Raw genomic sequence first — 15,712 nt, forward strand, 5'->3', positions numbered from 1 at the left:
TTGGGTCAGCAGCAGGCTGTCTGGCCCTGAGGCCTGTGGGTCTGCAGTGTGGAACAAATGGCAGTGCTGCACACCCCAGAAAACATCTGGGGAAACCAGCAATGCTATTCAAGTGACAGAGACCCCGACCCCATGAAGCCCCAGATTCCTGAGTGTCTTGTCACCCCAGTCAATCCTGGTGTTTCACTTCTGCAGGAAGGACAGGGCTGGCACCTGCTCCGGCACAGCCTCTGCACAGCCGAGGGCAGGGGGCTGAGAGCCCTGCAGTCACACACAGTCAGCTTGGGGCTTCTGCACAGGGTGCAGGTCTGCCTCACATTCCAAGATGAGGTCCTGTTGATGGCTACGGACCAGCCTGAAGGAACTGCTCTCACACTGCCTCCCCAGGGCTCCTGGTCTGACAGGGAACAAGGCTACCCTGAAACACTCTATACCCACTGAGGCAGGGACTGGGGCACAGTGTGCTCTGCAGGAAATTTTGCCTCTCCTGACTGTCACCTTCTTTTCAGCCACCCTCCTGTCACTTCTTCAGCTACCCTACTGTCACCTCCTCAGACACTCTCCCATCACCTCTTCAGCCACCCTCCTACCACCCCCTTAGAACCCTCCTGTTACTTCCTCAGACACTCCCTGTCACCTTCTCAGAAACTCTCCTGTCACCTCCTGAGCCACCCTCCAATTAGCTCCTCAGCCACCCTCCTGCCATCCCCTTAGACACCCTCTTGTTACTTCCTCAGACACTCCCTGCCACCTCCTCAGACATCCTTCTGTCACCTCTTCAGACACTCCCTGTCAACTCCTCAGACCACCTCTTGCCACCTCCTCAGCCACCCTCCAATTAGCTCCTCAGTCACCTTCCTGCCACCCCCTTAAACACCCTCCTGTTGCTTCCTTAGACACTCCCTATCACCTCCTCAGACACCCTCCTGTCACCTTTTCAGACACTCCCTGTCAACTCCTCAGACACCCTCCTTTCACCTCCACAGACACTCCCTGTCAACTCCTCAGACCCCCCTCCTGTCACTTTCTCAGCCACCCTCCTGCTACCCCCTTTAGACCCCCTCCTGCCACCTCCTCAGAAATCCTGTCACCTCCTCAGATACCCTCCTACCACTTCCTTAACCATCGGCTCCTCCATGGGTGAGCCCTGGAATAACTGTGACCCCTCTAAACCCTGAGAGGAGCCATAGGGGTGACTGTGATTTGAACCTAGAGCTCCTGGGTGCCACCCCTGCCATCCCTATAAGCTGCATGAGGCTGGGCACAGTATTTTCCACCCACACATAGGAGTAGCTAGAAGCTACCTCACAGGATTTCAATGATTTGATGGGGTAAAATAAGATGACAGTATGTATGTCCTGGTTTGCTTGGGACAGCTCCAATTTACAGCTGCCACCCTGGCACAATTCACAGTGCTGCCTTGTCTCCTAGAAGCATATCAACCTACCCAGTCCCTGTCATTAAGACAGGCAATGTGCTTGTCATACACTGGGCAGATATTAGCCAGGTCTTATAAGATGCCGAGTCTTGCTTTTTTTTTTTTTTATTTCCTTTTTTGTTGCCCTTGTTGTTTTTTTATTGTTGTTGTAGTTATTGTTGTTGTTACTGATGTCATCGTTGTTGGATAGGACAGAGAGAAATAGAGAGAGGAGGGAAAGACAGAGGGGGAGAGAAAGATAGACACCTGCAGACCTGCTTCACCACCTATGAAGTGACCCCCCCTTCAGGTGGGGAGCTGGGGGCTCGAACTGGGATCCTTATGCCAGTCCTTGTGCTTTGAGTCACGTGTGCTTAACCCACTGTGCTACCGCCCGACCCCCTGAGCCTTGCTTTTTAACATGATGCTGAGGTGCATGCATGACACCACCATTCAGCAGTACACCCAGGTGAATTTCTCACCTTTTTTTTTTAGTGATAAAGAGGGAGTCATAGAGAGGATGGGGAAGAGACTATGTGAGAGAGGAAAGGAGAGATATCACAGCCCTGCACTATCATCCACGGAGCTGTTCCATACAGTGCTGGGCTTAAACTCAGGTGTGTCCCTACCAGATGAGCTATCTTTATACCCTTAAATGCTTGTTCTTGACCAAAGAGGCAGTTATGTGTCTCTCTGGACATGGTCTCACTGGTGGCTTCCTGGAACTGGCTTTGTCCTCTTGGGATGTTACTTTGGGGAAACTGGGGAGGTTGGTCTATGGGACCTGTCTGCACTGTTTGCCTGTTTTCTTGTGAGTTCATTATTGGGTTGTTGGAAATAATCATGGAGTGCTTTTTTTTATTAGTGATTTAATATTGATTTACAAAATTACATGTCAACAGGGGTAAATATTCACTCCATTCAGTCTCCCCACTGCAAGCTACCACATGGGCTAGCCACCATCTCTACAACTCTCTGTCTACATTTCTAAACATTTGCCCCATTTTTCTTTCCTGGAGTGTTTTCAATGCAAAACTGGGTCATGACTTTGCCGACAACCCAATATTATTTCAAAACTGAAAAGTTTCCAAAATCCCTGTTATTTTCTCTAGGCACATTGGCATTTACCCATTGAGCTTACAGATTAAGTGAACAGACCCTAAGAGGACTTCATGCCAGGGCTTCCCAGGCAGAAAACCAGACTTTAACTTAACCAGATGTCAATTTTACATGATGTAAGCAGCTAGAGTCTAATTATGAGCTGGGAAGTAAGTGGCAGGAAACTGTCCAAGTGCTTTACCAGTCAGTCAGGAGCCCTGTCACTTTACTGTGTGTCCACCAGCTGACCTCAGCTATACCCGAAGGAAAACATTACCAAGAATGTACAAGACCCAACAGACTAAAAACCAAACAACTTCATCAAAAATGGGGGCAAAGAACTGAGCAGATGCTCCTCCTCTGAAAATATATGGAGGGCCTGCAGGCACACGAGAAGATGTTAAAACCCCATCTTAAAACCTCAGGGCAATGCAGACCAGAGCCTCCATGAGATACCACCTCACAGTGACAACGTGTGTGTCTTATCTCAGAAAGGCCAGAGACAACAAGTGCTGAGGACGGTGTGGAGAGAAATGAGGCCTATTATGCTGATGGTGGGAATGTAAACTGGTCCATCCTCTGTGGGAAGCTGTCTGGAGATTTCTGCAAATATTAAAGCATAAATTAGCCCCAGCAAGTCTGGGGCAGAAAAACAGCCTGTCCCCAATCAAGTCTAAATTCTAATGACCTAATTAGTGGCTGGGTAGTGGTGCACCTGGTAGAGTTCAAGAGTTCAAGTTCATAGAGTAAAAGCCCTCAGTCTCCACCTGCAAGAGAGGAAGGCTCATGATCAGTGAAACAGTGTTGCAGGTCTCTCTCTCTTTCTCTCTCTCCCCCTATCTCCCTACTCAATTTCTCTCTGTCCTACAGAAAAAAAGAAAGGAAAAAAAGGGTAAAAATGGCCAAGAGCAGTGGATTCTCTGTGGAGACACCAAGCCCCAGTGATAACCCTGTGAAAATATAAATAAATAAAAACCCAAGCAAGTCTGAGTAGGCACAAGTGCTGCATGTGATCTCTTCCAAGCATCTCTTGATTGAGAGGGACCGTCAGACCCCAGGGTGACTATGTGAAGGCTGTGTGGCCAGTGGAGATGGAGGGTGATTGAGAACCCAACCCAGCTGGGCCAGGACGTTTTTTCTTTTTAGAGATTCTTTACAAAAATATTTCTTTTTTATTTACCTTATATAAGTAGACAGGGGATTTCACATGAGAGAGAGGGAGGGAGTAGGAGACAGAGAGAGAGGAGGGAGGGAAGGAGAGAGAGAGAGAGAGAGGAGGGAGGGAGGGGAGGTGTGAGGGTGTGAGGGAGGGAGGAAGGGAGGGAGGGAGAGAGAGAGAGAGAGAGAGAGAGAGAGAGAGAGAGAGAGAGAGATTGGAGCCAGAGGAGCACTTTGGGGCAGGCAATGTCAAGGATCAAGCTGTAAGCCTCAGGCACACATGCTCCATTCTCTGCCAGAGAAGCTATTTCCCCAGCTAGGGGCAAGGGGTGGGCTGGTGCTTGGGAGGCAGAGCCACTCTGAAGAACTGAGTCTGTTGTGTCAGCCAGGGGCTTGGAGTGACCTTAGATGACCCAACCCATGCATGATGGTGAATCTGATTTGCCAAAGGGCTCTGGAACAGCACACTCTCCCAGGAGCTGCAGGGGCTCAGAGACCACACAGGTAGAAATGGGCTAAGTCCCAAGCACCCCAGGTACACTCTGACCATGAGCTCCATTAGTGTTGTAGCTGACACTACTATGGCCAGCACGGCAGACAACTTGCCCATCACTAATTTCCAGCCAGCCATCAGCCACATCACTGCCCCTGTTAGTTGTTCTACACGGCAGGGACCCCAGAGATGCTACCATGTCCTTTTGGAGGGACTCAACAAGGTATCTGTGCTCTTCAGATTTATTCATTTGCTGCCTGGGTTAAACAAATTTTAAGGGGTTGGGAGACAGTTCATCTGGTAGAGTATAAACTTTAACATACCCGAGGACCCAGGTTCAAGCCCCTGGCACTACATGGAAGTACCCTGCACTCCACAGGGGAAGCCCTATGAATGGTGGTGCAGTGCTGTGGTATCTCCTTCTCCCTTTGCCCTCTTTCTTTGTCTAAAAGTTATGGGCGGGGGGGAGAAAAGTCCTCTAGGAGCTGTGCAGTTATGTAGGTATGAGGCTGCAGTAGGCACAACAAACAGGACATGGAAAGTCACACAGAAATCCTTTTGGGAGAAGGGCCTTCATTAACAAGGTGCTGATTAGTGGGCTGGGTGCCTGTATTTGGCATTAGAAGAATCAGGTGCCCCATTAGAGGTATCAGGTACCCCCCCCCCCCACACACACACACTTCATTCTCAGCCCCAGACCTCTCTCCTCTGGCTGATGACCAAACTGGCACCATTTCCCATCCTGCACACTCGCTCACCTGCTCTTCTACCCTGAGCCTCCCTTCCACCACCTCACCTGGAGCCTTGCTCATGGAAAAAAACAGTTCTTCAGAGGAACATGGCACACACAGCTCGGCCAAAGAGACGTACTTAGGCCATCCGGCCTGGTGATTTTATCGCCAGTAAACCCCCCCCCCCCCAATGAAGCAGACTCCTTCCCCTTACCCCTGCCCCACACACCCTTCCCCTCCCCCACACTCCCCCCACACATCTGCTTCTTATAAAACTCGATTTAGGCCCAGGGTCTGCAATGGGCAGCTTGGCTCCATGGCCCCACAACTGGGAGGTCTTAGAGAGTATAAACAGAGCCACCCATGGGCCGGCCACTGGGAAGCCTGGACAAGATGACGGGGCGGCTGGTGCTTGGCCTCGAGGTCTTTCTTGGGACGCTCAGCGCTGGAGCTTATCAGTCTGTTTTCACTCTGAGGCCACTGCCTGAACCAACACGCCCAGTCCCTGGAGTCTAGGAGAGCAGCTTACCCTGGGCTTTGCACTTTTCATTTTCATTGCTATTATTATTACTATTATTATTATTTTCAAATTTGGCGAGAGAGACACCTTCAGCATGGCTCCATCATCCATGAAACTCCTTGCCCTGGTGTGCTGTCCATGGTGCTCCCAAGTAGAGCTTGAGCCCATGGCTTTGTGCATGGTAAGGCACTTTCAAACAGCCATCAGGCCAGGGGCCTTCACAGTTCACTCCCAGCGCCAGTCTGGGACCCAGTTTGGTGGACACTAGGCCTCCATGCCAGGCTCTCCCCTTACCCTCGTGGGGCCCAAGGCTCAATCTGTAGATGAGGAGTCTGTGCTCAGAGTGGGGGCTCCTCACACAGGGCTGAAGCCCAGCACTGACTTCACGTGAGCCCTTCAGCAGGACACCTCCTGCACCTGCACCTTCTCCTTTTCCCAGGGCCAGTAACGGGGCAAGCATTCAGCCTGGACTCTCCTGTGTTCCTTCTGCATCTACTCCTCAGACCCAGCAGATAGTTAGGCCCCAGAAGCACTGCCCCCGACCTCTATGCTCTGACAGCTCTGCTATGACACACAGTCATCCCGAGAAGCTGGGCCTTGCTGTTATTGAAGCAAGATGTGCCCTTTGCCTTTCCAGATGCTGCTCCCTGAGCCTGGAGGCCTCTCTCCCCCTAGCACACACATCCTGACTTGGCCACCTCACAGCCCTGTTGCTTGGGGTCCAAGCCCTGGCCAATACTGCCCTGGAACCAAGTATGGTCACCTGCTTGGGCTCAGCTGGAGGTAAGGCTTCATTCCAGCTCAGGGCTGCCCCCAGGTCACCGTAGGCCCCAGTCCTTCTGTCACTCCAAGTGGCCTCCAGAGGGTGGCAGACTGTGGCATACAGGTGCCCTGGCTGGTGGGTGACACAGCTGCAGGAAGTACCCTGCTGCTGGAAGCTGGCACCCAGGCTGTCCAGGCCTTTCTTCACCACCCCCCCCCCCCACCATGGTGAATGGGGCTTCACTCTTCCTGGCCACAGCCAGGCCCCACCCAGAAAGGAAAACAGTCTTCCTGGTCACATCTGCCTGGCTGTGGCCCCACTTTGCCTCCACATGAAACATGGGGCCAGCATGGCCAGCGGAGGGAGGGAGTTGGGGAGGAGACCCGAGAAGAACCGACACCGGAGCACAAGACGGCCATTCAGGCTGCTGCCACTCCCCCTGCCTTGCCCCTAAGGCCCAGGAATCAAGACCCAGGGAAGAGCTGGGGGTGGTGGTGGTGGGGCTGTACTCACCATTGGAGCGGTGGATGCAGGTGTGCTGGTTGTCGCTGAGGAAGAAACCACTGTGGCACTGGCACTCATAGCTGCCCATGGCATTGACACAGATCTGCTGGCAGCCACCATTGTTGTCTTGGCACTCATCCACATCTGGGGGGAGAGTAAGAGAAGGGACGTGAGCCTTGTACTGGGGGTTGGAGGCCGGGCATGGCTGATCAGGGGCACTGAGTTTCCCCAGGCTCCATGCAGCACAGTGATACCTGTCATACAGACGTTTGTCATGGACTGTCCTCAGATAGCTCTGCCTAACACATAGCAAGCCCTGAACCTCACATTCATTTGTTTTACCACCAGGACTTTGCACCCGCACAATTCTACCATCCCTGGTAGTGTTTTTTTTTTTTAATTCTTTAAAAAAAATGTATTTATTTATTCCCTTTTGTTGCCCTTGTTGAGTTTTTTTTTTTCCTTTTTCTGATAGATGGTATGAAACAGAGAGATAAAAGAGACACCATAGCACTGCTCTGCTACCATGAAGCTTTCATGTTATATGGTGCTCCCACAAAGTAGCCAGGGTCTCAAACCCAGTTCCTTTCCCATGGCACAGCACATGCTCTGCCAGGGTAAGGCACCTTCTGGGGCCCCTGACCTTGTTGTTATTGAAGCAAGATGTGCCCTATGGCTTTAAAAGCTGTTCCCTCTGCCTGGAGGCCTCTCTCTTCTCAGAGGCCTGCTGCTTGGGGTTCAACTTCTGGCCACAACTGACCTCACACCAGGGATTGTTACCTTCTGGGCTCAGAAGGAGGCTAGTTGGAGAGCCAGACAGCAGCAGGGCTCACAGAGAGGCCCCAGGGGCTAGACCACCGCAGGCCTCTGTGGAGGGGCCCCACACAGCATGTCTCAGCACCTAGGGCTACTTCCTGAGGTGGAGTCCCAACTCCTGCTACCTTGTCCATTGAGCCTGTGGGTCACGGCCTGGAGTTGGCCCTGCACCCACCCGCACTCTCCCCATAGCGGCCAAGGCAGATATAGTACCCACCCATTTCACAGAGGTGGCTGCTGAGGCACAGCCACTGCCAAGGTGCCACCAGACAAACTCTAACCTGGGTCTCTCTGGGGGGTGTCAGACTCCCTCCACCCACCTCAAAAGCCTGTGCCACCTGCACCCCCCAACACAGAGGCGCCATACTAAATCTCTCGCCCCTCCCTCTGCAGTCCCACCTTGGACTGGCCGTTGGCAGCACAAGACCATGACTCCCCCCACCCCCTAGACTTTCTGCCTCACAAACTGATTTCAAAAGCTCTGACAATGGGGAGGCCTTGTTATTGTTATTTTTTTTCAAGTCCCTGACCCCTGGCAGCTGAGGCCAGTGCAGAAGGCTGCCAACGTCTCTCCCACTGCCTGGACAGTGCCCCAGGGCTGGCGTGGTGCTGACCTGTGGCTGCTGGCACCAGACACCGGGCACCGGGTGTGCTCTGGGCTGGAAAGCCACAAGGGGCTTTGAGCTTGAGCAGAACAGCCTGTTTCAATTACCCAAGTCATAACCTCCTACACTGTCGGTTTGTTTAATGAAAGAAGGGCTTCTTAAATCTTAATGTGCCATGTCTGTATTATCATTTTAATAGGCAAATATATGAAACCACAAAGGTGCTGCAAGCTACTGGCTGCTTGAGCCCTTCCACAACACACACACACACACACACACACACACACACACACGCACGCACGCAAATGCACACGCACACACATATGCATACACACACACACTTTAATCCCCCCCATTTGAAACTACCATCTTTTAGTCCTCACACTAACGCATTTGGAAAGGTGACAGATCAGGCCTAGTAGCCTGTGTCAAGTGGGCCGAGGGCTTGCCTCCTACAGCACGTCTACTGGGTCCTACTTAGGTTTTGGGGCAATAGAACTCTTAACCCCCCCCAGAGTCCAGGCAGCTGGCGTGTCTTTAAGGCCCACTGTGAGGCAGGTGATGGCTCCTCAGCAAGCTCAAAGGTCACTCAGCCAGGTGGCACCCTGGAGGGTACAGAGCTCTGAACTCCAAAAGCCACCAGTGGGCCTTGCTCAGTGGGATCCCATGGAGGGTGAGAGGGGGGGGCAGCTGGGAAGGATGGAGATTATTCTGAATCCCTCCTCCACACAACACTGTGCTATGCTGGCTCTCCGAGGCCCATGGCCCTGTTGTTACTCCGTGTGTGTGTGTGTGTGTGTGTGTGTGTGTGTGTGTGTGTGTCTGTGTGTGTGTCTGTGCACCTTTCTTCACACTCTGAGGAAAGGGGGCTCTGTCTTCTACTGCACAGTCAGTTCAAAGCCAGGCCTAGTGTCCGTTCACCCTGCACTAGCAACACACAGCTCTCACTCCTCATGTTTATCACTCATTAGGAGCAGAGTCTCCCGAACGTCAAATCACTCTGTCCTTGGACAACCCTGGGCCACATCATTGCCTCTGTGCACAGCTGAGGACACTGAGGCAGCTGGGAAGGTTGAGCAGAATCACAAAGTTCCTCAGAGTGAAGGCAGGACCTGCTGTCTGGTCCCTTCCTGCCCACATGGCTGTGTTCGCTTCCTAAGCTGGCTGTGCCAGGGCAGCTACTCACAAAGATAAAATAGCTTTTCCTTCCCCTTGCCTTCCCTTTTCATTTTATTTATTACATATGAGAGAGAAACCAGAGAGTTATTCTGGTACATGTGGTGTCAAGGATTGAACTGGGAACCTCAGATATGACAAGCCTGATGCTCTACTAGTTAGACTACTTGCAGGCCACATATGAGCCGCTGTTAATATCCAAGCTGGGTTCCATCTTAAATGTGGGCCAGGAAGATATCCCTCACCTGCTAGAACACCAGCTTGTATGCCCAAGGTCCCAGAGGCTGCAGGCTCACTCCCCAGTACCACTTTAAGCCAGAGCTCAGCAGTGAGCGCTTTCGTCTTCTCTCTCTCCACTCTCATAATAAATATGTAAACTTTTTTTTTTTTTTTGCAAAAGTCTGCTCATGAACCCCAGATGTAAATCTTGCCAAGCCAGAGCCGGCCTGCCACGAGCAACAGAAGGAATGTTCCAGTCAGCCAAGGGTCAGCGCCATCATGGGCCCAGCCACGACCACGGAGGTACCTGTGCCCAGGAACCGGCAGACACATGGGCTGCTGCTTCTGGGGTCAGTCCAGGCCCCCTGCAGGTCACATTCTTTGCTGCTCTTCCCACGGGTCTCAGGTTATCTGCTCTGCACCTCAGCCTTCCTGGCCCCAGAGAAGGTTGAGCGGGCAAAGCAAACAAACAGGCCTCAATGCTGTATTCATGGTGGGGAAGCACTACCTCGCCTGCACCCTGAGTGAGCTCCCTGACGCCACCCACCTAGCCTGGCCCATCTGCCCTGCTCCTCGGGAACCTGAGGGAGCCACCAGCTGATGCAACCCATGTCCAGTGCTCAGTGAGCTGGCAGCCTGGCCGGACCTTGGGGCAGGGCTGTTTACGCTAGCAGGGAGCAATGACTCGCCAGCGCTGATGAATAATCTGAAACAAATGTGAGGCCATGTAAACACGTTGGTCCCCAGCCCCAAACGATAAAGCCCCAAGATTAATTAAGCAGGAGGGAAGAGGGGGCTGCCCTGTGGCACCCTTACTATCTGCTCTAGTCCAAACACGTTCTCTTCTCTCTGAAGTCCTCCTGGCATCCTGTTCTCAGACCAGTTGCACCTCTGTGCCTGACCTCATTCCTCTGCCCGGGACCCCAGCTGGGCCATTCTCTCTTTGTGCTAGACTGAAAACAAACCTCAGCTCCCTTATGGCCCCATGCCCAGCACAGGGGCAGGCTGAGGGGTGCTCATGCCAGCCAGACAGACTGATGGGCGTCAGTGTGCCGTCATGTCAGTGATAGAGGTCACTCCTCTGTAAGGCTACACAAGCGGAGGGCTGTCCAGCCTCCTCCTGAACATACAGGGGGTTGGGTTCCCAAGCTCTCACAGTCTATTCTCTCTCCAGTCGTGCCTACTGTCCTCAGAACACACCCATTCATGCTTAGCTGCACAGAACTGCACCTCCTCTGGGGATCCCCTCTCCCTCCGTCTCATGCTTGTCATCCATTTGTTCTTGCCACAAACACCGAACACCTTTTATGCCCCCAGTCCCACTGTGCTGCCAGGGATATCAATGTGCCCACTACTGGCTAGGTCTCTTCCTCACCCAGATGCCAGTGTGAGGGGACCCAAGCTCAGTGATGGGAGATTTCTTGAAGGAGGTGATATGGGAACTGGGCAGGGGAGGGTGTGCAGAACTGTGGCCCAAGGCTGGAGAAGAGGAGAAACTTCTGGAGGTCAAGTCTTATGCAAGCAGCAGGCCAGTCCACAGAAGGGGACGGGGACACTTGGGTAGCAGAGTGGTTCTGGAAGTTTCATCTCCTGAATATGTTCCTTTGAGGAGATGCCAGAGGAGTGCCCTCCAAGCCCAACCCTGTCTGAGTCCCAGGTTCTCCAGTCCTGCCAGGTAAGGGAACTATCCTGCCTGGGGTAGGGGGAGCCTCCTCCTGGGAGGAGGCTGCACAAGGAGCAGCCAGGGCCCTAGTACGCCTGTTTCCAATCCATGAGCTGGGTTCCTCGGGTGAGTTCAGGGTGGGGCTCACTCATTCTGCCTCTGAACCCTGCTGGCAGCCAGGGGCCTTCATCTTTATTTATGGCCACAGCCGAGTGTTCCCAGAAGGCAGGGAACTCCTGACACCAGGACTTGGTTACAAAGCCGAGAGGAGGCCCATGGGCTGGGGGCAGACGCCGAGAGGCTCTGCTCGGGAAGTCCTTTTAATTGGCAGCAGGAGGAGGATGGCAGACAGTGGGGTGGAGCAAGGAGCCCCATGGCCCTAGCTGTGTAAGGGGGCACAGGGAACCTTCTCACAGCCTGCTCACTTCCTTACATGCCTGTGGGGGCCTCCTCTGGCTCAGCCTACTCACTTTCTAGAAGGCATCAATATCCAGCACTCCTGGGTGAATGCACCTCCTCAGCACAGCATCTCATGCCAGAAGGACTGCTGCTAGTGCCCCAGCTCTCCCTGCCTTGGGGACACCCTGCCTAGTGGGGCTGGGTGACACTGGGAGAAAAAACAGTCTAGTGTGTTGTGACCAGACGATAACCTGGTTTATGCTCCTTGAAGGGTGCTGCCTGGGCTGGGGTTCAGCGCCTGGTGTGCAGTGAGTGCTCACTTGTTCAGACAACAGCAGAAGAGTGCAAGAGGAGAAGGAGATGAAGCCACCAGGGAGGGCAGGAGCAGGGTCCCTCCAGCTCAGAGTCTCCCAGACCCTAGGCCTGAGAACAAGTGTCCTCAAAGTTCCCTCCCTCTGCCCTCCACACCCAAGCAACCATCACCACTGACCCATCCTCCCCGTGGATCCATCTGTCTGTCTCCTACTGTTGTGGCACAGCCCTAGTGTGGTTCTCTCTCCAGGCGAGACGTCCCGGTGACTGTCTCTCCCATCCAATCCCAGCAGCCACTGTCAGGACTCAGCCAGAAGGGGACAGGGTGCTGTGGAGCCAAAGATCAAAAGCAAAGAGGGCTCCTGGGGCCCCTCTGCCTCACACTGACTGAGCAGGCTCTGGATTCTGGGTGGGGGCACACAGCTCTCAGCAGGGGCTCTCACCCACTCTGCCCCATGTGCACCTCACTCACCCCGCCAGATACCACAGGGTCACTCTAGCCCACGCATGGTTGTGGATGCATGTGTTTTCCAGAATCGACACCAGCAGGTGAAAGGGCGACCTGTTTCCAAGGGGCAGAGTGTGGTTTGCCCCTGAGCTCTGCTTTCTGGACCAAGCTGCTGGTGTATGTTTTCACTAACAGCTGGCTGCCTGCCCTTAGGACCTAGGTCTATGGTTATTTATAGTCACTAAAATGATGTCTGGACCTTGCCTTTGTGCTTCCCATGAACACTTCTCCATTTGCAACAGGGACTCTGTGTTCTGCCCAGACCCACCCATGTTATTCCCAGCCGCCGAGAGCCTACTGTGTGTTGCACCCTGTCCTCTGCTCCAGCATCCCGCTCCCAATGCAGGCCTGGGGAACAGAGGCAGAGGCGCTCACCCATTTTAGGAACCAAACTTGACTTCCAAGCCTGAGAGCTGGTCCCTGAGGGTGGAGCCCTGGCCTTCTCCCTGCTCCTCTCAGAAGGCAGGCTTAGGCAGAAAAGCCTCTTGGCTATACAGCGGCTCTTGCAAAATTGCATTTGATGAGTTAAGTGTAAATAAATGAGAACCAGATGGATTCAATTTGGGGTAAAATACACATGGGTCTTATAGCTCTGGGGCCTGGCTTTAGCCAGACCCAAGACACCCCCTGAGCTGTCAGAGGTGCTGGCACAGGCAGACGGAAGGTATAAGGGGTGGGGAACTCTCCCCAGATTGCCTATGTCCTGATCCAGGCTTCAGCTGGGTCCTCCTGGGGCTGCCTCTGCATAGAGCCCCTCAGGCTGGGCCTGAGGCCCAGCTTGGAGCTGGGGGAAGAGGCACGGAGTAGATAGCTCTCCAGACCAGCAGACCCACTACTTATATTGGCTGGCCCCAGGGGAGGCCAACATTCTGCAGAAACCTGCTGGCCCACAAGCTGCTCACCTCTCTATCCCCTCCCCAGCTTGGCCAACCTTCAGCTCCAACTCAGTGATTCTGTGGACCCTCAGTGCCAGCTGGACAGCCCTGAACATGTCTAAGCACCAGGAGTTTGCTGTCAAGCTCAATGCTGACCACTCCTCCTTGCAAAGATCGACAGGAGGCGTCATGTGACGACCACCACCTATGTCTGGTTCCTGATTGCCCTGTAAGTTGCACCAGGTGGGTAACACAACACAGTGGCTTCCTTGCTATGTGATGTTGGACAGGTCGCTTAACCATTTGGGGCCTTTACTTCTTTCTCTGTAATACAGAGAGAATGATAGTGCTTTAAGTTAAAAGAACTCATGAAGAAGCACCCAGCTCTCACACATGCCCTGCTCCAGTGGCAGTGGAATGAAGCCACTGCAGATACTTCAGGATCTCCCAGGAGTGCACAGATGGAGAGGGCAGGCGTTAAAGTCTCTTGTAAACTGGTAAAGTAACAATGAACCGAATCTGAAAGGAGTTCTGTTTTTCTGGAATCCTTAGCAGCTTAGTTCCTGGAACTTTTCCCTGGTAGGTCACCCTCCTCTGGAGTGTGTGTGTGTGTGTTGGGGGCGGGGGAGCCTATCAGGGGCTAACGTTGTCCCAGAACAAGGCCCAGAGCTGCCTCCACGTGGGCCTGCCCACGCCTTGCTCTCACCCTGGCACATGCCATCCCATTCCTAGCACGTGCTCCTACAGAATCATAATTCCCATTGCATAATGTCACAAAGATACTTTCAGGATTTTGAGCAGTCTTGATTGTGCAAACATCCTTATGCTTTAATTCCAGAACATTCCCAGCAAACTCCCCCCCCCCCCAAGAAGTTCTGTGCCCATTGTAAGCTGCAATTCTCCCATCTGATGACCAGGAGTCTACTTTCTGTTCTGGACAGTTCCTGTAAATGAAATCATGCAGCATCAGCCTTCTGTGTCTGTTTTCTGTCACACTGCAAATGTTTTCAAGGTCTCTGAAGGTTGTAACATGTATTGGTGCTTTGTTCATGTTTGTGGCTGAATACTGTTCTAGTATATTTCACATTGGCATTGGAGTTGTTTCAGCTCTGGCTATTAGGAACACCCCTGCTGTGAATATTCACATACATGCTTTCCATGCCAGCATCTCACTTCTCTAGGGCCCATGCCTAGGAGTACTGATGCTAGGTCATGTGGTGACTCTCTGTTGAGCTTTTTGCAGAACCAACAAAATTAAAATTTTTCTTGAACTTAAAAAAATTATTTATTTATTCCCTTTTGTTGCCCTTATTTTATTGTTATAGTTATTGTTGTTGTTATTGATGTTGTCATTATTGGCTAGGACAGAGAGAAATGAAGAGAGGAGAGGAAGACAGAGGGGGGAGAGAAAGATAGACACCTGCAGACCTGCTTCACAAGTGGTGAACCAACTCCCCTGGCAGATGGGGACCTGGGGGCTCAAACCGGGATCCTTACATTGGTCCTTGCGCTTCACACTTTTTTGAACTTTTTATCTGATAGAGACAGAAAGAAATTGAGAGGGGGAAGGGAGATAGAGAAGGAGAGAGACAGAGAGACACCTGCAGCCCTGCTTCACCACTCAGAAAGCTTCCCCCTATAGGTGAGGATCCGAGGCTCAAACTGGATCCTTGTGCATGCTAACACAAGCACCTAACAGGTACACCACCACACAGCCCATTTAAAAAAATTTTTACAAGATTTTTAAAAAATCTTATTTATTTATTGGATAGAGACAGAGAGAAATTAAGAGTGTGGGGGGAGATATAGAGAAGAAAAGAGATAGAGACGCACCCACAGCCCTGCTTCACCACTTGCAGTTTTCCCCTGCAGGTGGGAGCCAGGGGCTTGAACCCAGGTCTTTGAATACTATAATGTGTGCACTAAACGAGGTGCCCTACTGCTTGGCCCACCACTCAACTTTTTCAAGCAGCCAGTAGGCTACACACTACTTTACGTTTCCACCAGCAAAATATAAAAGCTTTGATTCCCACATAGCCTTGCTAACACTTCCTTTCCAGTGTTTGAAAAATTCTGCCTGCTCCAGTGGGTGTGAGATGGTATCTCACAACCCTGGTGTGCACGTCCCCAGCCACATGCACATGCGTCTCACCCATTTGCATCTCTCCTCTGGGGAGCATCACTTAGATGCTGTTCACTCAGATCCTGTTGAATTTCCAGAGTGCCTTATACATCTTAGCACTGCACTCAGCAGGTACATGGCTGGCAAACAACTTTCTCCCATTTGGTGGAAGTTCAGGGCATCTGTGGAGGCCAGGTTGGGCTCTGCTTCCTGGAGATGGCACCCTACCCCATGACTTTCCCTGCCACCTATTTGCCAATACTGCCAGACCTCTGGGCCTATCTGCTCCACCACTCTCTGGACTTTGCCATCAATGGCCTCCTGCATGTGAGT

At 52.4% G+C, this 15,712-nt stretch overlaps 1 protein-coding gene across 2 annotated transcripts in view; it reads right to left on the reverse strand.

Annotated features, from left to right (window-relative positions):
• The window catches only part of SCUBE1 (signal peptide, CUB domain and EGF like domain containing 1), a 114,146-nt gene that overhangs the window by 60,460 nt on the left and 37,974 nt on the right, over positions 1-15,712 (reverse strand). For both annotated transcript variants that reach the window (XM_016188318.2, XM_007523451.3), the window contains exon 4: positions 6,694-6,828. In XM_016188318.2, the coding sequence (XP_016043804.1) occupies positions 6,694-6,828 (135 nt within the window). The remainder of the gene's footprint in view (positions 1-6,693; positions 6,829-15,712) is intronic.

This window comes from Erinaceus europaeus, chromosome 4 (assembly GCF_950295315.1).
Source record: "Erinaceus europaeus chromosome 4, mEriEur2.1, whole genome shotgun sequence".
In the NCBI taxonomy this organism is placed as follows: domain Eukaryota; kingdom Metazoa; phylum Chordata; class Mammalia; order Eulipotyphla; family Erinaceidae; genus Erinaceus; species Erinaceus europaeus.